General features: G+C 41.8%; 1 protein-coding gene across 2 annotated transcripts in view; it reads right to left on the bottom strand.

Annotated features, from left to right (window-relative positions):
• The window catches only part of LOC110495947 (alpha-1,6-mannosylglycoprotein 6-beta-N-acetylglucosaminyltransferase A), a 113,649-nt gene extending 87,921 nt beyond the window's left edge, over nt 1-25,728 (bottom strand). The window contains exons 1-4 of one of the 2 annotated variants that reach the window (XM_021571492.3): nt 25,510-25,713; nt 11,016-11,084; nt 10,624-10,893; nt 3,591-3,755 (exon numbers count right to left, since the gene is read on the bottom strand). In XM_021571492.3, the coding sequence (XP_021427167.1) occupies nt 3,591-3,755; nt 10,624-10,864 (406 nt within the window). In that variant the 5' untranslated portion in view covers nt 10,865-10,893; nt 11,016-11,084; nt 25,510-25,713. Of the gene's footprint in view, nt 1-3,590; nt 3,756-10,623; nt 11,085-25,509 lie in introns of both variants that reach the window. The other variant, XM_021571491.3, reaches the window with a different exon arrangement.
• Between the last annotated feature and the right edge of the window lie 985 nt (nt 25,729-26,713).

Raw genomic sequence — 26,713 nt, 5'->3', positions numbered from 1 at the left:
CAATGTCTGAAGTTTTAGTGGACCTAATTAATTTATTTCAATTGACTGATTTCCTTATTTAAACTGTAACTGTTACAGTTTAAATAAGGAAATCAGTCAATTTAGCTAGCAGGCATTAGGTCCACTACCTCTCAGACGATCCCGCAGGTGAAGAAGCTGGATGTGGAGGTCCTGGGCTTGGTGTGGTTACACGTGGTCTGAGGTTGTACAGCTAGTTGGACGTACTGTCAAATTCTCTAATACGACGTTGGAGACGGCTTATGGTCGAGAATTGAACATTCAGTTCTCTGGCAATCGCTCTGGTGGACATTCCTGCAGTCAGCATACTAATTGCACTCTCCCTCAAAACTTCAGACATTGTTTTTTCAGCTTATGAAACATAGGACCAACACTTTACATGTTGCGTTTTATATTTGTGTTCAGTATATTTGCTTCTAGAAGTTCTGAACATCTTCTTACTCCATGTTACATTAGGGGGCATCAGAGCATTTCACTGTTTAAAATTACATTTATTTGACAGGGACAATTCACATTCCACAACATTTCAGTAAATATGCCAGATTTAGCTAGCAGGCTAGTTTCCATCTGTTGTCACTTGAACTCTAGAATGTCACCTTTTAAGAAGTGATTCTGAAAGGTCCTTATCGGGTGCCTGGGTCTCCTCTCCGTCCAGAGCCACTTGATGTGAGTTCTGAGGGAAAGGCTATCACTCGCCTGGTCTGAGCTTCTGATGCCTGGCACATCCACTACACTGCCTGGCAGCCACCATTCAGCTCAGCTGGGCTAGAGACACAGAGGCTCTTTAGATTAGAAGATATAGTAATAATACAGGACAACAGGGGAAAAAATGGCAGATTGACATCCACACTAAAGACAAGCATTTTTTTAAACTAGGCCTAAATACCATTGTCATAGTATAGAATCCTGGTAATGAAACTCAAAAGGTATTAATGCCATGTGGCTTTTCTACTTCAGCTTATCTGCAGGTAATGTTATAGGTCACAGAATAATGTTAGGGTCTGGAGGAGGCTTGTGCAGCAGTCTGCAAACCACCAATAGTCCTGACCGGTGCTGTGCTCCCAAACAAGGAAAACATTAGGAAATGTAGACATTAGGAAGGGGAGACTCTAGATAGAGGACTGATATGCAGAAGTAGACTCATATCTAACAGAGACCCCAATTGGCTAAGAGTAGTCATCAAATGAGGGATGCAAAATCGCCACTACACCATAAAACATACAAAGATAAAAACCATGTGTAAATAAGTCCGCAAAAGGACAGTGAAGCCCTGTTCTCATTAACACTTCCTTATTTCACCCACAACCCCATAAAATAGACTAAAACAAAACTGACTGTTCTTTTATTCCAAGTTAGGCCTACACAATACAATGTGTAACTTAAATAGTTACACCCTAACATACCTCGCATGAACTTCCTTATCTGACCTCAAATTTGCTCATCACTGCAAGGAAGCAGAGTGGCCACAGCAGACCCTCCCTGGTCACATGACCTGACAACATCTTTCAGATGCTTTTAAGGGTCTTCCTCCACCAACAGTCTGAGAAGCCTGTTGGCTCCATGAGTTAGGCCATTCAATTGCAGAGTAGGTCTCAAATCCAAACTATGCCAGTGCCAGCAAAAACAGATAAGCCTAACAAGTATTTACTTTGTTTTTATTTAGTCCACACGGAGGAGGCATTGTCAAATACCTTCGTCCCAAACAGCTGCTAATGGGTGGCGGTGGGGGGGCTCTCTCAGAGTCGAGAGCAGTTAGGAAGGGACTAGGCGTTGCCCTCCGAGTTCCGACTGTGTGGCTGGTTGTGGTGACTCAGCCACATCCATACACAGCTGTGAGGTGGGTCAGGCACTGGCCAGAAGTGACATGTTTGGGATAGCTTTAAAATGAGCACATTGTAAAGCTATCTAGCTGCGACAATCAAATTCGGGAGATAGATGTTTACTTCATGATTATACCAAAATGTGCATATTTACAGTGATTAAAGCAGCATATTTTGTCTAAGCAGTACATTAGCGGTAGTTAAGTCTGATAGTCAGAACAGAGGCCTCTCTCCATGGCTGAGCAGGGCCCAAACTGTCTGACTGAGACACAGTGTGGTAGCAGGGAAAGGGGGGGGGGGGAAGCACGACACCTCTTCCTGGGGCCCTGGGTGCTCCACCTTGATAGCTAGCAGCCTCTCAGAAGACATGCGTGAACCCATCACTGTCCAGATCCTATCTGGGTAATTGCCTTCCCAGCCCCACATGGCCCAGGGGAAAACAGCTAATGGGTTGGCAGGGCTGTCTGCCACACAGGACAGAGGTGGAGAGGAAGAGTGGTGTTTCAGGGACGACTCAGACTGTTGGGGCAAACCACACGGCCAAATGATACGTGCGTCTATTTACAGGTTAGAAGTCAAGACAACCAGTATGGTCTCTTTCCCTAGACTAGTCCAAAGCCAGAGTATTCCATTGGTTGACAAAGGGTGGGATTGAGATATCAGTGCACCGTTAATGTGGTATAGGAGATAACCTCCATCTTGTTATCGCTGTTGCACAGGAAGTAGCGGTTGCTGCAGTACAGAAGGACCACAATGTCCTGACCGATACAGCTAGCAGGGAACTGTCACTGATACTGAAGCAGCCCAAGACGGAGGCAGTATTCTTGTTTTTTATTTTTTTTAAATATAAAATCATCCTAACACAGAAAGGAGGCCGAGTTGAACATTCTTTCTTTTGTTTAAGAAACGTTCTGAAGCGTGAACGGAATGGGCCTAGCTCTCTCAAGAGTAAAACGCTCCGTTTGTAACTCAATCGTCATAATGTAATTCCGACCATATTCAGTCGCCACACAAAGTCCCCATTGAAACCTCTAAATACTTCACTAACTACTGAGAGCCAATCCCAGGGCCCACCCGAGCAAACGAACACTCAGTATTTCCCAGCCGGCAAACATGTCATCTTAAAACTGAAAGAAAAATAAATGAAGGCTAATAAAATGGGGCCCGCCGCATGTGTGAATGAGAGGCCTTATTCAAGCTATGTTCAAGGCCGCGGCCTATAAAGAGAGCTTTCTATGTTCTCGCAGAAAAGGTATGCAAAAGCAGAAAGGTTTTCTATGGGTTTGAATATTGGAGCATTCAACTGCTTACAGTAGGTTAAGGATAGAGGGGTAACTTAGGTGAATAGAGCCATTTCAATGCAGGCTCAGAGCACAGCTTTATTCTTATCAGCATAAATAGCACTATTCACCTAAGCTCACATCGGATTCACTGGAGAACTGAGTGTCCGTTAATTGTTTTTGTTATTTCCTTTCAATTAGTGTCCAGACCTAGAAAACCAGGTGAGTTCCTAACTAAATTAATTGGTCAATCAAGTACAAGGGAGGAGCGAAAACCCGCAGACACTCAGCAACTCCAGGAATTGAGCTTGACACCCCTGCTATAGGCCTATGTCTTATTACTTTGACATGTTCCAGAACTAGGACTGGGGATTTTCAAGGTGCAATGTCTTGTTTTGAATGTCTTCAATAAAGGAAGATTTAGCCATCTTCGGGGGGGAGGTAAACTCGTGAGGGAGAGAGTGAGCCTCACCTGCCACGTTGACCTTCTCTGCATTGGAGGCGCTGGGCGTGACTGTGCTGGTGCCGTTGGTCAGGTTAGCCCCCGTGCCGTTGTAGATGTTCTCCACCTTGGACTCCAGCTTGCCCAGCCGTACCATGATGTTGTCCAGGAGCACCGCCAGCGTCTTCTTCAGATCTGGAATAGGGAAACACAGTATAGCATGAAGCATAGATACCTCATATCAGTCTTACTGCTAACCAGCTAACATAACTTGAGGCTAAAATATACAGTGTTTTCTATATTTCCCTTTCATTTTCTTATAATTTGTATTGATCTCATGAATAGTCATATTCTAATCTCAGATTGACTTCTCGAAGGACAAGGAGAAAATTACAGCATAGTGATATAATGCCAGTGAGTATCTCTCCACACTCACCCCCAGAGAAAATGATTTTCTATTTTCATAACTAGGCTAATCAATATATCGTTATGGTGTGAGTAAATCGGAGTATGCCTTGTATACTGAGACGGACCGTTCTTATTGGCCTTCCTCTGAAAAATGAAAAACAAGAGGAGAGGATCAGCTTATTTCAGCGACCCCAATAAATCATTGGATTTCATGCTGTCCGTTAAGGGACTCATTTAAATGTTTAACTGCGCTGGCGGGTATCTTTGAGAATGACCTTGCTGCTTCATTTAGGTCTGTGGATTTCTATGGTCTTCTCCTGACTCCGGTAGCTAGCCAAAAGGTGGGATGGACGATGGGACTGAAAAAAGTAAGCTGACATTCACAATAGTTGTGTCCCAATAACGTCTCCTTCCTGAAGTGTGCCCTCGTTCACTACTTCCCACAAATCTAAGTATATTGCATTTGTTCACCACCATGTTTCTTATACCACTCATCTCGTTTCAAGTCGGTGAAAGGTAGTGAACAAATGCATATTTAGGGAGTAAGGAGCAATAATTGGGACATAGCCCAGTAGCTAGCCAATAAGAAGTGGGGTGGGATAGAAAGGACACACAGTGATCTGACATTCACAATGACATCATCTCTGTTAATTTCAGTAGCATTTCAGGAAATGGTATGCAGGGCTTGGCATTTCAGTGCGAAGGCTTAATGGTGTTTATCTGATATTTACCATCCAGCAGCCATGAGGACATTGAGTGGCTTCAATTCCATTTGTTATAACTGTCCGATTTTTTTATTTTGTATTATTTACATATTATTGTTTACGGTGTTGTAAGATCTCACAGTTGATCAATGTTGACTTGTAAATGCAACACACATTTTGGCTTCGGTTTCAATTTTATTAGTTTGCATATAACTCTGATAAAACAAAATCCAACATGCTTAACATATTGTTTATTGGAATGACCTAAGATCTTGCCACAAAACAGTTCAATTTTGACTAAAAAAGATCAATTTTGACTAGTAGCTACTGAGAAAATTAAATATGGCATGACCCCTTCTGCCCCTGAAATGTTTTCCTTTCCTCCCGCCGCCCCAAGAATATTCCGGAATGTCGTCAACCTCATTAACATTCCATGAGGCGGTGGAGCTGTGAAGACAGCGATCGCACCCAGTCTGTCACACGTCAGCGCGCCGACTGCGGTGCAATTTCTCTGGCCGCGCGTCACGGCGTGGAAGGGGAGGAGAGTAGGCGTGAGGGAGAGAGGGAGGCTGCAGCGTTTTGTCTGCTCTGAATGGCTGGGTAGGGCGGAGATAAGCAGATTCCGGGAGGGAGCGTCGCTGCGTCAGACAAGGAAGAAATCAACTGAAAGCTGGACCACGGCCCAAATGCCACCCTATTCCCTATATAGTGCAGTACTTTTGACCAGGGCCCATATGACTCTGGTGAAAAGCAGTGCACTGTCGGAAATAGAGTGGTGCTGCCACTGCCAGGGCATCAGGCTGAACATAATTATACACACTAGATTGTGCCCTCGGAAAACACATTGCTCTGAGCATTAACCGCCCGGCCTGACCTCTATCAACACAGACAGAGAAACGAGCACTAGAGAAAGAAACACACTGCCACCCAGTCCAAACACAATGCCACCCAGTCCAAACACACTGCCCATTCCATCCATCTCTACCCAACCTGGACAAGGTAGAGTAGGCCATCTCCCCACATGGCTGATCTGTGTGTGTAGCTAATTAAATGTTTTACAGGTCGCAGCATATTGAGTCTCAGAAATAAACATTCCTCGGCATGTTTGCAAAGGAGTGCCCAAAGCACGATGAGGTTTACGTTAACAAATGAAATGTTCAGTCTTTCCGACAGGCACGGAACGCTGTAAATAATTAAGCCAGCTTAAAACAAAGGGAAATATAAATGCGTGGCTCAGGGCGGAGTGTGGACAGCCTGCATTCAAGTGGCCAAGTAGTGTAATACAGTAGGTGTGAAAACAGGCCTGCTAAATCCATGGGATAGATGGGCTTACTGTAAGAAAAGCAAAGTACAATTCACAGCATCAAACCAATCCAAATTGGGTATTCGGCCAAAACTGTGGTAAAAATACTACTATTACATAGATACGTTGATTTAAGAAGACAGTGGTGGTAGTAGTATGTTACTTATCCAAGTTCTTTGGTTCAGATCACTTTCTAGACACCCACTTTTATTAACAGATACTGTTACAGAACTGAATCAACATACGGTTGTGATAGTTGTTTTATAGTCCCCAACTCCACATTCATCGTTACCACCTGTCTGCTAAAAAAAATTCATGACTTGACTCTGTCTTCATTCCCAAAGCAAAACAAAGCAATACGTTTCAAAATAAAACATGAGAGCTGAAATATGCATGCGAAAGCTGGACACGTTCATTCTCCACAGAGGCACCCATAGGGAGGGAGCAAAGCTTACATTGCAGTCACAGCGCTTTACAGATACCAACTGTGTTAGTTGAGTCACGTTCTTCACTCATGTCAAATGTCTACATGAGCCGATACGTGGTACGTGATGAGCATGGAGACAAACTGTGACTGTGTCCTAAAATGGCTCCCTATTCCCTATATAGTGCACTACTTTTGACCAGGGCCGATAGGATTCTGGTCAAATGTAGTGCACTATTAAGGAAATAAGGTGCTCATTATTTCAGTGACCCTCACGGTCAGCCAAGTGCCATCTTTCAAGAGACTGACCCACAAAAAATAATAATTGCATACTGAGTGAGTAGACTAAAACAGACAATAGCAGACCAAGCAAACTAAGAGAGCCGCTATCTGTTAATAAATAATATTCAAATTCAGACTAATTTGTGAGGTTGTAAAAATGGGGAGCCAGCCCAGATCTTTAATAAACTTGGTTCAGTTAACAAAGTAGGCCAACATCAAGATAAAAAAAATATATAGGCCTATTTCCCCCCTAAAGGCACAATCTGTAATTTCAACAGCCTGACCCTGTCACTTTTTTTGGTAAACAGAGATTGGGCTTGGTAAATGTAACCACTCGAATGATGGGAGCTCCATAAAACATGATTGTTTTAAACATACTGTACAGTATTTTGAAACTATGCAAAACATTGACATTACAAAGACTCAAATGAAAGCAATACTTCCAAAGAAAATGCATTATATTGGAGACAATGCACTAAATTACTTTCCCATCATTTTCTGATTATGTGGTGTACAAATCCAGAGATTTATTTACTTGGAGTCGGACTGACAGACGGGGAGACTAATCCATATTTCTATGAGGCTGTGTGCTCGCTCTCGGCCTAGTGATATTACACAGTATCACATCACAGTCCACATGCACAAATCCCACAACACTGATGTGAGCTGATGGCAGATGTAAGAAATGCATGCATCTTGTAATTATAGTGACCTTACATATCACCATTGCCAAGTAACCACATGTGATGTAATGTTTTTAGAATCTCTAGGAACTCTACTTACCATACATGGAGTGAAATGTGTCCCTCCTTATCAAGTAAACGCCTGAACTTTTTTTTGTCTGTTCAGGAGAGTTCCTAGAGATTATAAATATGCTATTTTTGGGGTGAAGCCAGCTACACTGTGTTATGGTGCTTTTTCATGGCCACCATGCACAACTCAGGGAGTCCAACCAATACACACACTCCCGATGTTGTGTCCCAAAGCTACGTTCAGCTATGCAGTTAGTGCAGCTTCCTCATAATCGACCTTCATTCCAGTCTGTTACAGAAGGCTTCCCTCGCTCTCTCTCTTATTTATTTTAACAGGGAGTCATGGTGAGATCAAGGTCTCTTTCACAGATGAGCCCTGTATACACATCGATATACACAAAAAGCTAAACAATCATTGAAAACAAAACACATTCTTCAGTAAAAAGGTCCTCAATCAGCCTTCTGAAATTGCCCAAGAGGCACCAATTCATCCAATTTTAGAGAGCCTTGGATATCATTCCACAAGCAAGGTGCAAAAAAAGCAGATTGATCTAACTCAGTGGAGTTAGTTGTTCTAACTCAGTGGAGTTAGTTGTTCTAACTCAGTGGAGTTAGTTGTTCTAACTCAGTGGAGTTAGTTGTTCTAACTCAGTGGAGTTAGTTGTTCTAACTCAGTGGAGTTAGTTGTTCTAACTCAGTGGAGTTAGTTGTTCTAACTCAGTGGAGTTAGTTGTTCTAACTCAGTGGAGTTAGTTGTTCTAACTCAGTAGAGTTAGTTGTTCTAACTCAGTAGAGATGGAAGGGATCTCTAGAGTTAGCCCTCCCTGAGACCGGGTCTGATATCTCGTACATCTGTAAGTTAACAATGAAGTAAGGTATGGTGGAAGTTTACGCATGAGGGCTTTAGAAACAAAATGAGTCAAATCCATCGATGTACGAGCCTTTTTGATACAGAATGCAGAGATGTGTACTGAACCTATCGCCTGTAATAAAAGCGTAGTGTGCCATGATAAACTGCCTCCAACGCCTTCAAAAGAGTAGCAGCTGCATTCAGATATACAATAACGTCATAGTCCATAAACGGTATGAATGTCGACTAAATAATTTGTTTTCTGTTTTTTAATGAAAGGCATGACCTATTCCTATAAAATAAGCTCCTTCTAATTCTTAACTTGCTCATCAACATGCTTTATGAAAGATAGGTTTATAAATATCTGGTTTGATGAAAACCCAACAAACTCTTCTCATAAAAGGAAAGTGTGGAAACAGGTTAGCTGGAATTTGGTTTAGTTCAGCGCTTCTCTCTCTTCAGTCCAAATTCCCATCTACTCAAACTAATAAACAATGTTCAATGCACCACATAAAACCACCAGACCAATTCAGTCTTGATACAATATTTAATTAATGTGCACTCAGATTTTATGGGTAATTTACTGAGAGCAGAGAGGAAGTCATAATTCCCTTTAAATGCATTAATGTCATATAGAGATGAATCCTAGATTTGCAGAGGGAGTACAAATACTGTAGCATGAAGCAAATCTCTCTCCTTACTACTTTTATTTAATCAAAAGCATAAAAAAGGATAGAACTTATAATTACATTTCTATGGCAGAGAGTAAACAGTGTTCAAGTCTCAAGAAGTACATTAAAATCATTCTCTCTCATTTGAACATGTCTCAAACAGGGAAACTGGTTTCATCCAGGTCAAGACATCATATAAACGTTTCCTTCATTTGATGCATTAATAAAGTTTATTCAATTAAATTAAAAGTTCAGGCTATTGACAGAATATTATGAATCTGTTCTGATAAGATGAGACCGTATCACAGATCTTTTGTCTCATTGCCTCCCGAATAATAGTGTTTGCAGCAACAACTCATTTCATGCTTTTCTGGAGATAATTAATGACATGATTAAGCAATTAGCCCATTACATTGAGCCAATTATATCATTATACAGGTCTGGGATAAAGCTTAGGATTTCTTTCAACACCCTCCTCCAGGTCATTTAAACACGGGTCGGAGAGCACTGGGCTGCTAGAACAACAGACTTCTCGGTTGTATTACAAATGGCATCCTATTCCTAATTTAGTGCAATACTTTTGACAGGGCCCAGAGTAGCGCACTAAATAGGGAATAGGATGCCATATGGGACGCATCCCGGCTATGTACGATCAAGGGTTTCACCAAGGCAGATGCTTCAACACTCTGCATCAATGTTTTAACACAGACCCTAAGGGGAACAAGAGCAGCTAAATGCTCCGTGTTCGCCAGTCAGTACTCTTGAGGTCTGGCGATTAGCAGACTGTGGCAGAACTGAGGTTGATAGGCGGGAGGCTTCCTGCCTAACAAACCCAGATAAATTCAATTTTACAGGCTAAGAGAGTTTTAAAGACACATCATATTAGGCATGGCCTTTTCAGAGAGCTACTTTCCTGGAAGAGGACCAGTGGCGGTTGGTTGGTTACCCGGTCATTATACAGTATTTTCTTGTTTTTCGCCGCCCATTAGAATGTATTCAGAGTAATCAATTCCAATCTCATGTTTCTAATGAAGCCTCTCATTGACCCAAACGGGTCTATTAACGGCATGAATAACTTATTGATGGCTGTTCGCGAGGCGTTAATAGGTTATGGCGGGAAAGCAGCTGCATCAGCATAACACTCACTTCTGTTAGCGCAAGTCAAGTTACTGGCTGGCTAGCCCCCTAATACTTTACTTTCCTTTTTCCAACATGAGGCAGCACCCTGCTGTAGACTAAATGTAAATGTATCTTTTCTTCTCGTCTTCCCTGTTGTCTATGGTTACATTACAACCACAATACAATATAAACACTTATAAATAATCAACATTATACATTTTGTATGATCTGTATATCAGAGGATGTATAGGGCTGGCTATTTTGACTTTGAAGGCACTTCTACTTAGCCTACATAGTAAATCAATTCAGCCTGTCCTTATTCAATAACAGTGTGCTCTCTAAGTGAGGTTTATCAAATATTGCAGCACTACCAACTGGCAAATCAGAATTCCATTCAATAAAACATTCCAAGTGAATGAATGGAACATTCCCAGTGTACCATTAATACATTCTGAGTTCTCACAACCACATCTTTGCAAGGTGGATTCATTCTATTTTGAAGAGAGCGCAAAGGACGGAGAACACTACTTGTGCAGTGCTCGGTATTCACCATAAGCCGTCATGGTTCCCACGTAGGGCCCGTCCATGACGCTCTGGTTCTCCTCGGCCAGGGCCTTGATGTAGCGCTTGCTGAGCTCCAGGATCTGCTGTCGCAGCATGGTGCTGCTCTCGTGCGTGGCCCGCTGCTGGATAGTGAAGTGGAGCAGCATCATGCCCCAGATGAATCCAAAGCTCACCAGGAAGAAGCCCAGCTTCTGGGACGACAACTTCCACAGGTAGGCCGAGGCCATAGCGAGTGCAACCCGCAGCTCGACTATATCTGTGTGTGAGAGAGCGGAAGGGACTGAGTCGGAGGAGAGTTTAGGAGGGGAGGCGGGGCATGGTGGCGCTTGGCGTAGTTTAGTTGCTATGGTTCTGTTTGGCCTCTCCACCACTCCTCACCAGTGGGCTCTACTTCTTTGGCCCATCCTTATCGGTCACTCCCACCGGGTTGACTGGCCAAGCTGCATTCTGCCAGAGAGGAGGAGACATAAGAAAGGCTGTTAGAGGCACACACCGCAGTTCCAGAAGCAAAAAAGGAGTAGTATTTACATGGGCATTCCCAAGGCGGGTGTTAGCTACTGTAGCTATAGCCATCCAATGTTTCCCCTATAAGTATGGCATAGCGCCACACTTTCTGACAAGATGAGCTTTTAAAAGGGATAGTGCGAGATGTTGGCAACTAAGCCCTTTTTCTACTTACCCAGAGTCAGATGAACTCATGGATAACCCTTTTTGTCTCTGCCATCTGCATCCAAAAACACAAGTGCACACCACACAAACTATAGACAACCTCCTTTCCTTGCTGCAATGCGTTACAAACAACCTGCTATAATTTGACCACTTTGATTTAAATTTGTTTTGATTAAACAGCCGGAGATAGAACTGCGCCTTGAAACGTGTGCCAAGAACTATACGGAGAGAGACAAACAAACTGTATCAAAGCTGACACATCCGTGCTGCTAAGATTCTCATGCAAAAAAAAGATGCAGTCAGCGAAGTGAAAATGGTGAATAATCACATTGTCTCCACGGGGAAATATAACCCAACCCAGTCTCTCTTCAGTGTTAAGCCTACTTCAATATGTTAAACATCCTAAAGAAAGCTAAATGTTATTTTATGTTGTCTATGTTCAAACATGTAAGGTCTACTGTGTAATTATTTTCACAAAAATAATATGTTGATAGCTTTGCTACAAGAAACTGAATGAGTGGGCAGGTTACCCTTAGGACTACTGGCCCCCCCCCAAAAAATCCATGAGACACAAATATACCGCAAGTCAACTTTAGTGGAGGTATGAGGAGTTGGGAAATATTTCAGTGATACAGTTTAGTGCTGCCCACTCAAGGATGGAGAAAAACAGGATGTTTCGCTCTTGGGTGAAATGGCAATACTTCTTGCCCATCATCTCCAGCCAAGAGGTGAGGCTATTTCGTAATGTACCCGAAAAGTCTCGCTAACCATAAAAAGTCCTTCATAAGCCTTTCAATGAAAGCACTGTGTTGAGGGAGAGAGAAATGGAGGGAGAGCAAAGGAGAGAAGAGAGAGAGAGCGATGATAAGTAAGCCTACACTACAGAAATGGAAAGTTTGAAATAAGGCTGCTAATATGGAGTTACATGTAATATACACTAGAGAAATGGAACGTTTGAAATTGAATAAGGGCACTTTATAAATGGGATAATTGAATGGCTACAACATTCAAAGTAGTAGTAGTTTTATTAAGGGTAATGTAAAAAAGTAACTGATGCACATTCATTTTTTAAATTTATTTCGCCTTTATTTAACCAGGTAGGCTAGTTGAAAACAAGTTCTCATTTGCAACTGCGACCTGGCCAAGATAAAGCAAAGCAGTTCGACACATACAACACAGAGTTACACTAGGAATAAACATGCAGTCAATAATACAGTAGAAAAAGAGTATGTGCAAATGAGGTAGGATAAGGGAGGTAAAGGCAATAAATAGGCCAATAGGCCAAATGTTATACATTTGTCGTTCAACTTCGTTATCGTGATAATTCAGTCAATTTATTGTGACGTGGATTTTTGTTGCAAGTCAAGACTTCACAGGAGAGGCATTAGAACATTTATTTGTATTTTTTATCAAAATGTGTTTTTTGGCAGAAATGCCTTCTTGAACCTTTGAGCTTTCATTTGCCTTAATAAAAAACGTGTATTCCATCTGTAAATACAAATAAAGTTGTTAAATTATGAGCCTAGTTGGTTTAGCCACAGAAAAAGACAGGAACCTTCATGCTAGCCATGATTGGCTGAGATAATGAATGGGCTGGACATGCCGAGAGATGAGTTCGGATTGGTCTGCCGTGTAACGGCGATCAACAGTGTTGTCATCACTTAAGAAGTTGAACGAGATTTGAAATCAGTGGAATGTCTGGTTGAAGCAAAGTATGATAAGGAGATGAATACAATTCTGGTGTTTGATTGCAAATGCAAAGGGAGTCAAAAAGAGAACACACAAGACTGTCGTATAAAACACCTGTCTCCGGATTACATCTTCAAACTAAGGGCAACCATGGCATCGTGACAGAGGGAGAAAGATCTGATGATTCTTATGGCATTGCACACAGTCAGTATGAACTTTACAGCGGGCCAAGCAAGCTGTACAAACAAAACAGAAACGACACAGGTCGTCTTACTTAATGAAAGGTGTTGTAGTCTGCCGTAAAGTGGTCATCCATGTATATGGGTAAGAGTCAAGCTACAGTTGTTTCAGATATAATACGTTTCTAATTTGTTTTCATTGCAAGTTAAAGCTTACTGTTAGCTAGCTAGCTGACATTAGGTGGCTGGCTCGCTAGCTAACATTGTGTATGATCTGTGTATTAATATTATCTACGAAAGCCATTTGATCTATTGATGTTACTGATTTGCTGGAGAGCACAACATGCACTCTGCTAAACATTGCAGATCTAGAAATGTCATGAATAGAGCTGACATGATTCCTCAATCTATCAGAACATTACCCAACGTTATGCCCTACCGAACACGTCTTCCTGAAATAAGTTTGGTTAAAAGGTACCAAAACCAGCAGGCATGTGCAGCCCCCCTACTAGCTATAGGAAGTGAACACAGAGTAGCCACACACAGCCACAGAGATACATTACCTCACGGTAATGACTGCTTGCACCCTGCGATGCTGCCAGCTGAGACAGACACGACCATGTTCCAAAAATATTCCAACAGATCAAACTAGCTACATATATGATAATGTGTTTCTGAACCTCAATGTTGGGACAAACACACTCACTATGATAAGTGTGGACTTTATAATGCATGAAACAGCTTCAAATTGTTCTTTAGAGACCCAATAAGCTTGATGATATTCTAAATGATGGAACACTTACATTGCTTTAATTTTTTTATTCAGATCAGTTGCCACAAAGCTTTGTCAATTAACAAGCATCAGATTTTAACGCTTTGATGAGCATTAGATAGTTATAGGCCTCAAGAATTTCAGAAGCAGTTAAAGAGATCATTTTCCTAATAGGTCTTTCTCCATTAGCAAGCACATTTGAAGATATAATATGTCTCGAGGAATTTATAAAATGAAAATAAACTTTAGGGCCGGTATTCACAACGCATCTCTTACTAATTGTGATTAAAGAGGCAAAACTACACTAAATCAGCACTTCTGAGATGCTTTATGAATACAGGCCCAGGGATGAGGCAGTGGAGAACTGACTGACGGCACCGTCACATGCAACACAAAGGCAGGATAATAAAAGGCCCTCTTCCCCTTCCAAATGATCCCTGGGAAAATTGTTCAGCGCTGCAATACATGAGCAGTCTTTCCTCCAGCAGTGAAATTTCACAGTCTGCGCAATACTTCTGACAGAATCTCAACACCGTTATGTGCCAGTGTTCCTTGGATATTTAGGCATACCACCCCTAACAAATATATGGGCTTTTTCTGTTGAAAACTTCTATGTCCGTGTTGCCATTGTCACCTGTTTTGAGACTATCAAGACCATTTAACAAATCATGAAGGATGGAATAAGGGAAAAAAGTTAAATTATTCAATTAAATTCAAATGTAGCCAAGTCAATCTTTTTCTTCTGCTAACACCTATGCTGCACTTTGATCATCTCGAATGTGATACAGTGCAAAATAAATTAAGCCTTCGGGCTTGAAAAACAAAATCTCTGCACTGCGCTTTAAAATTCTCAAACCTACTTCAGCACTCCGCAATCTGCTGCACTGATAACATTGACTGTCTCTCACAGGTCTGGGTTCTGCGAGACTGAGTTAGGAGTTGCCATTCTCCGCCGATAAGGAGAGAAAAGGAGAAGGGTTGGGGGTCATTACAGACGTGACCCTGTGTCAACATAGAACTGGCTCTTGCTCATCATAGGCATGATGACCCAAAACGGAGCGGTCGCTACTTTCTGAACTTGCCCAATAAGACATTTTCGTGTTCTGTTGCAAAACGTTTTTCTATGATGTGCTTGTGCCCTAAATGCATAAGACCCTGAAACTCTAACAGAAACCCCCAAAGTGCTCGTTGACTTTTGTCACAACGCCTCCTTGTTCTTTAGAAGGGAAGCGTTACAGAATACAGACCGATTTCTCAGGTTTCTAATTCAGGACCTTCATTTGGCTGGCAGGGTGCCTTCTGGCTCTCAACAGCACCTATGAAACCCTGCGTGCTGACGGCCAGCTTCGGTTTCACTAAATACAATACCACCACAACCGTTGGAGTGGGTGACATACAAATTGCTGAATTGTCTTTTTAATGGCTGGAACCCACACACACTCAATTCATCTCTAGAAGGGCTGAGAATCCCAACTGCTGCGAACAGATGTGATTATTTTTAGGTTTATACAGTTGTCAGATCACAAAATACTGTGTGCTCACATAGATAGGCGTACAGTATTTCACAAAAGTGAGTACACCCCTCACATTTTTGTAAATATTTGAGTCTATTTTAATGTTACAACACTGAAGAAATTAAACTTTGCTACAATGTAAAGTAGTGAGTGTACAGCTTGTATAACAGTGTACATTTGCTGTCCCCTAAAAATAACTCAACACACAGCCATTAATGTCTAAACCGCTGGCAACAAAAGTGAGTACACCCCTAAGTGAAAATATCCAAATTGGGCCCAATTAGCCATTTTCCCTCCGTGGTGTCATGTGACTCGTTAGTGTTACAAGGTCTCAGGTGTGAATGGGGAGCAGGTGTGTTAAATTTGGTGTCATCGCTCTCACACTCCCTCATACTGACTGGTCACTTGAAGTTCAAACCCCGCACCTCATGGCAAAGAACTCTCTGAGGATCTGAAAAAAAGAATTGTTGCTCTACATAAAGATGGCCTGGGCTATAAGAAGATTGCCAAGACCTTGAAACTGAGCTGCAGCACGGTGGCCAAGACCATACAGCGGTTTAACTGGACAGGTTCCACTCAGAACAGGCCTCACCATGGTCGACCAAAGAAGTTGAGTGCACGTGCTCAGCGTCATATCCAGAGGTTGTCTTTGGGAAATAGACGTATGAGTGCTGCCAGCATTGCTGCAGACATTGAAGGGGTGGGGGGGTCAGCCTGTCAGTGCTCAAACCATACGCCGTACACTGCATCAAAGTGGTCTGCATGGCTGTCGTCCCAGAATGAAGCCTCTTCTAAAGATGATGCACAAGAAAGCCCGCAAACAGTTTGCTGAAGACAAGCAGACTAAGGAAATGGATTACTGGAACCATGTCCTGTGGTCTGATGAGACCAAGATAAACTTATTTGGTTCAGATGGTCTCAAGTGTGTGTGGCGGCAACCAGGTGAGGAGTACAAAGACAAGTGTGTCTTGCCTACAGTCAAGCATGGTGGCGGGAGTGTCATGGTCTGGGGCTGCATGAGTGCTGCCAGCACTGGGGAGCTACAGTTCATTGAGGGAACCATGAATGCCAACATGTACTGTGACATACTGAAGCAGAGCATGATCCCCTCCCTTCGGAGACTGGGCCGCAGGGCAGTATTCCAACATGATAACGACCCCAAACACACCTCCAAGACGACCACTGCCTTGCTGAGGGTAAAGGTGATGGACTGGCCAAACATGTCTCCAGACCTAAACCCTATTGAGCATCTGTGGGGCATCCTCAAACGGAAGGTGGAGGAGTGCAAGGTCTCTAACATCCACCAGCTCCGTGATGTCGTCATGGAGGAGTGGAAGAAGACTCCAGTGGCAACCTGTGAAGCTCTGGTGAACTCCATGCCCAAGAGGGTTAAGGCAGTGCTGGAAAATATAATATTCCATACAGGAAACCAGGCCGAGGATCTCTAGATTAATTCCACTGCATTGCTCAGAGTCTGAAAGAGACAGCATCCTACTGAAATGGAATAATGGAATAATGTTCTTTAATAAGAGCCTTTTCCCCCTCATGTTGCAGGAGCTGAACAAAAGCAGTGAGATGTGAATAGATATGCTAAATCAATAATGGATCAGAATTTTTAAAAACCTAGGCTGCATTTCCCACCTAAAAATAAGTCAGAATCAGGTGACTTAAAAAAATGTCCAATCCAACATTTACAGGTGCAAACTCTTGATTTAGCCAAAGCTAAAAACACAGGAATGACATTCCCTAACACTTTTAAACTGTAGGACTATAGCCTCAAGTGGGCACTGGTATGTCCCTTTACACAGCCCTTGAAGCGTCCAGACAGCATTCTGAGGTAATGGATACGTGAAACTGATGATGACCATGCTGCCATGGAGACGAGTGTGACTGTGCATCTTAATAGGCTACGTCTTCACACTCAGCAGGGCCTCCATTCAGTTATTAATTCCCAGCTCCGGTCTAGACAAATGGCCATACCTTACTGGTGTGAACGGCACACAATAGTCTGCCCAACAACACCTCGGATTGGCTTTTAACACACTGTATTTTGCATTGTCATTCTGAAGATTTCTTTACACAAGAATGCAGTTCTGCTGGTCTTTATTAGAGATCTACCTATATGGGATTTTTGGGTCCGATACCGATTTTAGGGAGGCAAAAGTCACCGATTATACTGATAAATCTGCCAATATATCATTTTTAGAAATGGAATGAAAAATATACATTTTTTTATACAAATTGTGCTCCAAAAGATTAAAACATATTCTAAATTATGATTTCTTAACTAAATAAAAATGTACATTTATCTGTGGTTTACAGCAGTGGTTCCCAACCAGGGGTACTAGGACCCCTGGGGTTACTTGGCCTATCCACAGGGGGTACTTGAGAAGACTCATGAGACCATAGGACTACTGGTAAAATGCACATGAGGGGGTACTTCAGAGGTACTCAGGGCAGAGTAAAATGCAATTGGTGGTACAATAACTGAAATAGGTTGGGAACCACTGGTTTACAGGATATATCTGTTCCTTACAACAATATGTTCTTACAGAAACCATATGTACATTACACTGATTCTCAATACAAAATGTATTGGCTGTACATTTCAACTACAAATGGCATGTGCTAATGACTAAAAACGTTTACGCAGGCAAATGCTTACTAGCTAGCGTTAGCTACTTATCTCATCATAAATACAGGCACGTGGCCTAAATGACAGATCTGTGCAAACTCTTGCTTTTACAGATTGCGGAAAACTAACTAAATAAGCCCACTAGCTAACATAATAGACCCAGACAGTAACAGGCTTATTTTTGTATCAAGGACAAGTGTTCACTTTGGCATCAGTCCAGTGTTAGCACATAATTGGCACAGACAGCTAGCTACCTTGCTGGCATACATTGCTGGCTACCTGGCTAACTACCATGCTGGCTGGCTAACTACCATGCTGGCTAACTAGCCAGCTAATGTTAAGAATGTGATGAGGACAGGGCTGCTTGCTTGGTGAAGTGTACTTTCGATTGTTTACTTATTCAAATATGCTGGCTGTGGAAAACTACTCACTGTCAAACCATCATAACTACCATCTCTCACGTTGTGACCTAGGCCTAAATGCTGAAGAAAAAAAAATGACCGCAAATGAGCAGACATACAGTCCTATTTCGACATTACCTGAAAGGCCGCTCAGCAAGGAAGAAGCCACGGCTCCAAAACCACCATAAAAAAGCCAGACTACGGTTTGCCACAGCACATGGGGATAAAAATTTAACTTTTTGGAGAAATGTCCTCTGGTCTGATGAAACAAAAATAGAACTGTTTGGCCGTACAACATCATACCAACCGTGAAGCACGGGGTGGCAGCATCATGTTGTGGGGGTGCTTTGCTGCAGGAGGGACTGGTGCACTTCACAAAATCGATGCCATCATGAGGGAGGAAAATTATGTGGATATATTGAAGCAACATCAAGACATCAATCAGTCAGGAAGTTCCAGCTTGGTCGCAAATGGGTCTTCCAAATGGACAATGACCCCAAGCACACTTCCAAAGTTGTGGCAAAATGGCTTGAGGACAACAAAGTAAAGGTATTGGAGTGGCCATCACAAAGCACTGACCTCAATCCTATAGAAAATTTGTGGGCAGAACTGAAAAAGCGTGTGCGAGCAAGAAGGCCTACTGACTCAGTTACACCAGCTCTGTCAGGAGGAATGGGCCAAAATTCACCCCACTTATTGTGGGAAGCTTGTGGAAGGCTACCCGAAACATTTGAACCAAGTTAAACAATTTAAAGACAATGTTACCAAATACAATTAGTTGAGTATATGTAAACGTCTGACCCACTGGGAATGTGATGAAAGAAATAAAAGCGGAAATAAAATCACTCTACTATTATTCTGACACTTCACATTCTTAAAATAAAGTGGTGATCCTAACTGACCTAAAACAGGGAATTTTTACTAGAATTAAATGTCAAGAATTGTGAAAAACTGAGTTTAAAATGTATTTGGCTAAGGTGTATGTAAACTTCCGACTTCAACTGTATGTGTATTTTATGTACATAATATCACCGATTTAATCTGTGGAACCGATTCATCAGTCAGGCTCTAGTCTTTATATCAATTGAATCAGTTTATTCTTTGGACAAAATATAACTTATCACTGTTTTCCTAGGGATGTGACAGTTTTAGTATAATAGTGTAATTGACGAATATGGATATAGACAGTCATGAATTATTATTATTTAAAAAGATGACACGTGCTGTTGAGTCTGTTTCATCGGTAACGTTAACTTTTTACAAAGTTATGAAACTTTTCTGCTTCTTGTTTCAGCAAGGTCTTGTAGCAAACAACCTTATGACCAGAAAAGCCACTGCGTATTTAACTTCAGTCTGTTTTAACCAGGCAATGGCATTGTGTCCTTTGTAGAAAAAACAGCAACACTAAGACACGGGATGGGTAACTTAATACTGAGCGTGATCAGTGAGACAATCAAAACAGGCTGTTCCCAGACACCCACGCTGAGCTTAACATGACAGCGGCGGTGCTGAGTGAAAGAGTGAGTGAGAGAGATCACCATTTCCTCAGAAGGAGAGTGCAGTTACAGATCATTCAGATAGAAATGCACTGGTGTAGAACGGCCATGAGTATCTGTCATGTAGAATAAGGCATAGGCCTATTTGTCAACTCTCGTCATTAGGCCTGCATTTCTACCTGCGAAGTGCTAGGCTTATCATTGTACCACACTGAATAAGCTCCAGTTCCCACCTGACCTCCCCTTCATCGGCTGAGCTATCATTTCCCAGCAGTCTCTGCTCTCAAGCGGTTGGCACCACACACACACGTGACGCAGGCGGGCGCAGCACCATGACCAATCTGTGAAGGTCACCTCACCAGTTAGGCAGGGCTGCTGGCCACAGCCTGCCAGCGGAGTGGGCACCACCATCCTGCCACTGGGAAGCCACTGGCCTCTTGCCCATGCCTGGCTCAACACAGCACCACAGTCCGGGAAACAAACAAACAAACAAACACACACAACTGTTCAAAAGTTTGGGGTCACTTAGAAATGTCCTTGTTGTTTTTTGTCCATTAAAATAACATCAAATTGATCCAACATACAGTGTAGACATTGTTAATGTTGTAAATGACTATTGTTGCTGGAAACTGATTATTTTTTTATGGAATATCTACATAGGCATACAGAGGCCCATTATCAGCAACCATCACTCCTGTGTTCCAATGGCACATTTTGTTAGCTAATCCAAGTTTATCATTTTAAAAGGCTAATTGATAATTAGAAAACCCTTTTGCAATTATGTTAGCACAGCTGAAAACTGTTGTGCTGATTAAAGAACCAATAAAACTGGCCTTCTTTAGACTAGTTGAGTATCTGGATCATCAGCATTAATGGGTTCAATTACAGGCTCTAAATGGCCAGAAACAAAGAACTTTCTCCTGAAACTCGTCAGTCTATTCTTGTTCTGAGAAATTAAGGCTATTCCATACGAAAGATTGCCAAGAAACTGAACATATTGTACAACGCTGTGTACTACCTCCTTCACAGAACAGCGCAAACTGGCTCTAACCAGAATAGAAAGAGTGGGAGGCCCCGGTGAACAACTGAGCAAGAGGACAAGTACATTAGAGTGTCTAGTTTAAGTAACAGACCCCTCACAAGTCCTCAACTGGCAGCGTCATTAAATAGTGCCTGCAAATTACCAGTCTCAATGTCAACAGTGAAGAGGCAACTCCGGGATGCTGGCCTTCTAGGCAGAGGTCCAGTGTGTGTTCTTTTGCCCATCTTATCTTTTCATTGGCCCGTCTGAGATATGGCTTTTTCTTTGCAACTCTGCCTAGAAGGCCAGCATCGCAGTCGCCTCTTCACTGTTGATGTTGAGACTGGTGTTTTGCGGGTACTATTTAATGAAGCTGCCAGTTGAGGACTTGTGAGGCGTGTGTTTCTCAAACTAGACACTCTGATATACGATGCTATTGCCTCAAACTAGAGGCAATAGCATCGTATATCACAATGTTTTATGGGCACATAATCACAATAGAACAAAGGTTGACATCGCCTCAACCCTACACACCAACACAGAGTTAGAGCTGTGTGGGTTGTTTACCCCTTACTGTGTGTTGCGTTCCAACAGAGTACAGACCAACGTTTCTGTTCTCTTCACCTCCTCTGAATAAAGAGGCAGTTGACTGCACTGCAGCGCACAGTAAATCAAACATGGTTTCCTCTCGGCTGCTCTCCTAGGGCAGGCACATTTCAGACGCCCCCTCGGGCTCTGTTTTTTTTAAACGACTCTGCTGCTCACTCCTGTAAGCCTATGGAGAGCCGAGCAGTTAAACTGATTGGGATACTGTATTAGACAGTGATCATCTTAACCCCAAACCCGTTCAGGTCAAGCGGCAGTAAAACAGTCAGGACTAGTAGGTACAGTAAAGCACTCACTTTCACAGTCAAGCTTTCCCAAACAAGTGTCTCATCTCAAAAACAACAGTGATGAAGACAACAATACTCAGAAACATGAATTCATTATGTATTAAGATGATAGTTACAATAGAGACTGACTTTATTTTTCCCAGAGGAACCTTCGTTTGTGGACTTGTGGCTTTCAGATTACAAAAAGTTAGGCCTATCAGTTAACCAACACAGCCGTTGGAAGAATGGGTTAATTAAATATAAAGATTATCTGTAATAGCTGCAGACTGTTTGTCTGCATGTAAGGAATAACCTAAATCAGGACGAGCATAGCAACAAGTGACCATTTAACTAAATCATAGCAATACATCCCCCCCCTCATCCCCAGAGATTCAGAAAGCAGCTAATATCCTGGTCTGCTGATTGTGTTTGAAAACCACCAGAGCAGAAACAGAAGAGCACTTTATCCTGGGTGTCATTAGATCTCAGTATGGATGCTAGGACATTAATCATTTGACTGGAGCAGAATGTCATGAAAACCTATAAAGTACTGAACCGTCCTGCAGCACATCCTGTAACACAGGAGGTAGACTTCCTTAAAGCTGCAATATATCACTTTTTGTGTGACCTAACCAAATTCACGTAGAAATGTGAGTTACAAATCTGTAATTGTCATTGAAAGCAAGTCTAAGAAGCGGTAGATCTGTTATATGTGCGCTATATCAATGCATCCCGTTACTAAGTCTAGTTTTTGAGTCTTTTACTTTCAAAACAGCAGAAAATGCTATATTTGTTGTTATGGGAAGAGATATTTCACAGCGGTTTAGATGGTACAATGATTCTCTACACTAGGGGTATTTTTACCCTACGAGGTCCAGAACCTGCTGGTTCTGTTCTACCTGATAATTAATTGCACCAACCTGGTGTGCCAGGTCAAAATCAGTCCCTGATTAGAGGCGAACAATGGAAGAAAGCAGTGGAACTGGCTTGGAGGGCCAGAGTTGAGTTTGAGGGCTCTACACTATAGTTGCTTGTTTTGTCACATACACTGAAATTAGGGGCACTATTCGAATTTTTGCAACCAGGAAATGACGGAGCGATATCTGCAATGTTGTATAAACAAAGACCACGTAGAATGACTAGGTTATTTATATGATATAAACAGTACTAATGAAGGCATTAAATCCAGTCCCAAGTTAAAAGCTCCCATTTGTGTTCCTCCATGGCTAAGCTGAACAAAGCAACTATTTGCTTAATAGAAAGTTGTGTAGTATACAAGCCAGTGTTAAAATAGTGACTGCTGTACATATAGCCCAAGCTTTTCCATATGCCTTGACAAAGTGAGATACATATGATTCAATCTACAGCATAATCAAGTGATGAAAGGCTTAATTACAAGCTCTACCTTGCACTTCAAAGGAATCATTAACAGCTCATCTCTTTGATACAAAAACAAGCACCAAGGTGAGGCAATCTTCAATCCCTCTAAAAAATACTAACACGTTCGAAGCGAATATTAGCCTACGTCTCAATACAGAATTCTCTAGTGATGTGACATGTTTCAAGGAAAACAAGAGGCTTTAAAAAAATCTGAAGCTTTGGATTTTCCAAACCATTTAAACAGAAGATGGTTGTATTAGGCTATACCTGTTAGCCTAATACAGTTTGAGCCGAACACAGTGACCACAGTGAGTTGGTGGCACAAAGGGGGGGGGGGGGGGGGGGGGGGGGGGGCAGTGGTGTGTGTATTATGTACAGGCCGTGAGGAGCAGGACCCCTTTAATCAGAGAGACTTAGTGTTCCGCAGCTCTGGGCGAAACCATCAACAATCCCACCTCCGTCCCATCCCTCCATCCCCTCCAGCCTTGCCCGATGATGGGGTCCCAACGATTTATCTTGCCAGCAGCAAAGCATGCCACTGGAGCAAAGCTCCTTTCAAGCAGATTTATACTCCCCAAGAGCTGCAGCGAAGGCACTTGACAGAGCTCTTTATAAAAAGGCAAGGAAGCCAGCGGCTCACCTCTGCTAACTGCAGTCCCAATGGCCGTTTGATAGTCAGGATAATAAGCTAAGCAGGGAGGTGAACAGAAACAGAAACCCAATATCACCTCAATTAAACCTGCCAGTCTGTCCTCCATCTTAATCAAAAGTCTTCATTACCAAGGGGATAAGAAAGAGCCAACCTCCAAGAGAAGATACTAAACATCAAAAGCTGAATGCTTTATGTTTGTTTTCATGGCACCAACCATAACTTTACCTGTAGCTGAGCCAAATTCCTTAGAGTATACTGTAGAGAATGTGGACTACGTTTGTAATTACAGAGTACACTGGACTGTTTCCAAGGGGATTTCTGGGTGTTTGAATAAATCTCCTGGGTTGTAAGAGAAGCACTCTTTCAAATCTACTCAGAGGATTGCAGTCAAGGCAGTATTGAGCAACCCAATCACTGAACTATAGGAAGTTAGGAACGCATAGTGAGCTAGCTCTCACAGTGGAAAGTGTGGGGAAAGTGTTTTCATGCTTATCCACAAAGGACTCTTCACATCTTAACATGTCCACAAAATATTTTCATTGATAATACAATATAACTACAAATGTGAAAATGTAACATTGCTTTATGTATAAAAAATATGAAAAGACTGCAAATTATCCAAATATAGATAGTCAAAAGACCATCAAAAGTTATAGGCTGTACATAACAAATTGAGATATTGATTTTTTTTTTAATGACAGGTGGGAGCTACAACTCCTAAAACTAGGCAATACCATGCAGTGTCAACCGGAGCCATGCATTTTAGATTCGTACAGATTATCCATACTCATTCGATTTGGGGAAGAAAAGGTTAACACCTCTAGCTAGCTAGCTAGAAACATTTTAAACAGCAATTATAGCGACATAGCCGGTAGTCTTCCTTCTATCATATCATGGATCAAATTCAAAAGAATGTTAGCTATTATTATTATTAAATCAATGCAACCAGAGCTATAATTCTGTATCATCATGAAACAAAAATACATTGTTGACAACAAAAACTGCACTGGCTGGTTTGTTATTGTTGCTGCAATAACTGTCAATGACAGGTAGGCTATAACATGGCTAGCTAGCTTCTCTCGTCTGACATAGCACTGATATAATCGACAACATACCATTTTAGCAAGAAAGGAAGTAGCTCTGCTCATAACTAGACACTATGTTTTTAGGGCTAGCAAGGAAGCCAGTATGTTTGCATTTCAACGGTTTTAAACAACCAGGTTAGTTGACTCGCTGACAAGCGAACCATTGTATTGTTATGACAGGTCAGATTGATTATTAGCGCTGCGGTATGCGATTCTTTACTAGCTCGCATTAGCTGTCACATGCAGTAGTTTCTCGGCTAGCCAACTAACGTTAGCTATCTCAGGGAACTAACAATAACATTACTGTAATGGCTGTTAACGAGAGATATGACATGAAACGCGAACAAACTGAAATAGCTAGCTAGGTATGAGTCTGGCTTTTTGGTCATCCTTCCGTCATTGAGCAGCACTTCTAACCGCAGTAACAAGTCGCTCGTAGTACGATTGGGATAATACAGCGTCTCTGCAATGAAAATGCTATGTTGTGGAAATCATATTACAGCTTACCTTTCGGATAGTAGAGTGCCCCAAATTGACTTCAGGACTCAGGTTTTGTGTTATACTGATATGATAACAAATGCTACAGGATTCCGTATGAATGGACAGTTACTGTAGCTTGCTATGATTTTCCGCTCTAGCGCTCGAGCCTTTTCTATCGCTCTGCCACTTCCAGCACCTTGTCCTAACGCAAAGGCTATTTAGGGATCCTCTGAATGTTGACATCTCCTGGGGAAAAAAGAGAGCAATATTTACCTTTATGATAAAATGATAAGCATACATTGAATTACATGTTACATCGGTGCAATTTTATTCATATTTAGAACCTTGTTTATTTTATATTTCGCATACACCATACACAAATAGGGGAAAACGATATGCATAAACTATTTATGTGGTCAATAATTCCATGATAACTGAAACGATATATTATTTATATAGTTTTCTTGCTTTCATGATATGTTCATTATAAGTAGCTGAATCTACACATCAGCCCAAGGCTGCGTAGTGTCATAGGACAACAAAATCACCATTCTCCCTTGAAAAGGTGAACAAAAGACTAAAAGACAAGCTTAGGGATTGCTGCCATCTGCTGGCTTTTTGTATACTGAAAGTAAGCGTTATGGTCACCGTCGTTCACTTCACACTTATGTCACACACTGGGTGCCACATTGGGTGCGTCACTTGATTCAGAAATGATCATCTATTTTAGCTGATAGAGTGTAAAGAAATCAAAACTGTTGATCTGGGAGGCCCACTAGAGGGTATCCACAGAACAGTTTATTATGCCAATATTATGGGGACATGAATTAGAACATGTGAGGGAAACCAATCCTCCTTTACCTTCACCTGGTTGATAATAGGCTATAGGTTTGTAGATTACTTGTCCAGCCTTTAAATTAGTGCATTGACTTGAATGATTATGATTTGATAGCAGTCTATCACAAACAACAACATTCATGATTGGCTCTGCCCACTTAAGAATATTAACAGTGAAAAGAGTTCAATATATTATGTTGTATTAATAAACACAAATTTGATGTTTTCCTGCCAAAATACAGCAACATTCCTGGCCTACTCTCTTATCTAATCCATAGCAAGTGACACATTTACATTCAAACTAGTTTATTACAAGATTATTTTAGATTTGCTTAATATTTTTGATTTTGATGATGTTTTTTTAAATGTGGGAACATTACCACAGTCCTTCAGG

Source organism: Oncorhynchus mykiss, chromosome 18, assembly GCF_057628025.1.
Source record: "Oncorhynchus mykiss isolate SJ-2025 chromosome 18, ASM5762802v1, whole genome shotgun sequence".
Taxonomy (NCBI): Eukaryota; Metazoa; Chordata; class Actinopteri; order Salmoniformes; family Salmonidae; genus Oncorhynchus; species Oncorhynchus mykiss.
Note: the sequence above shows the minus strand (reverse complement) of the source record. Positions and strands in the feature narration are given on the sequence as shown.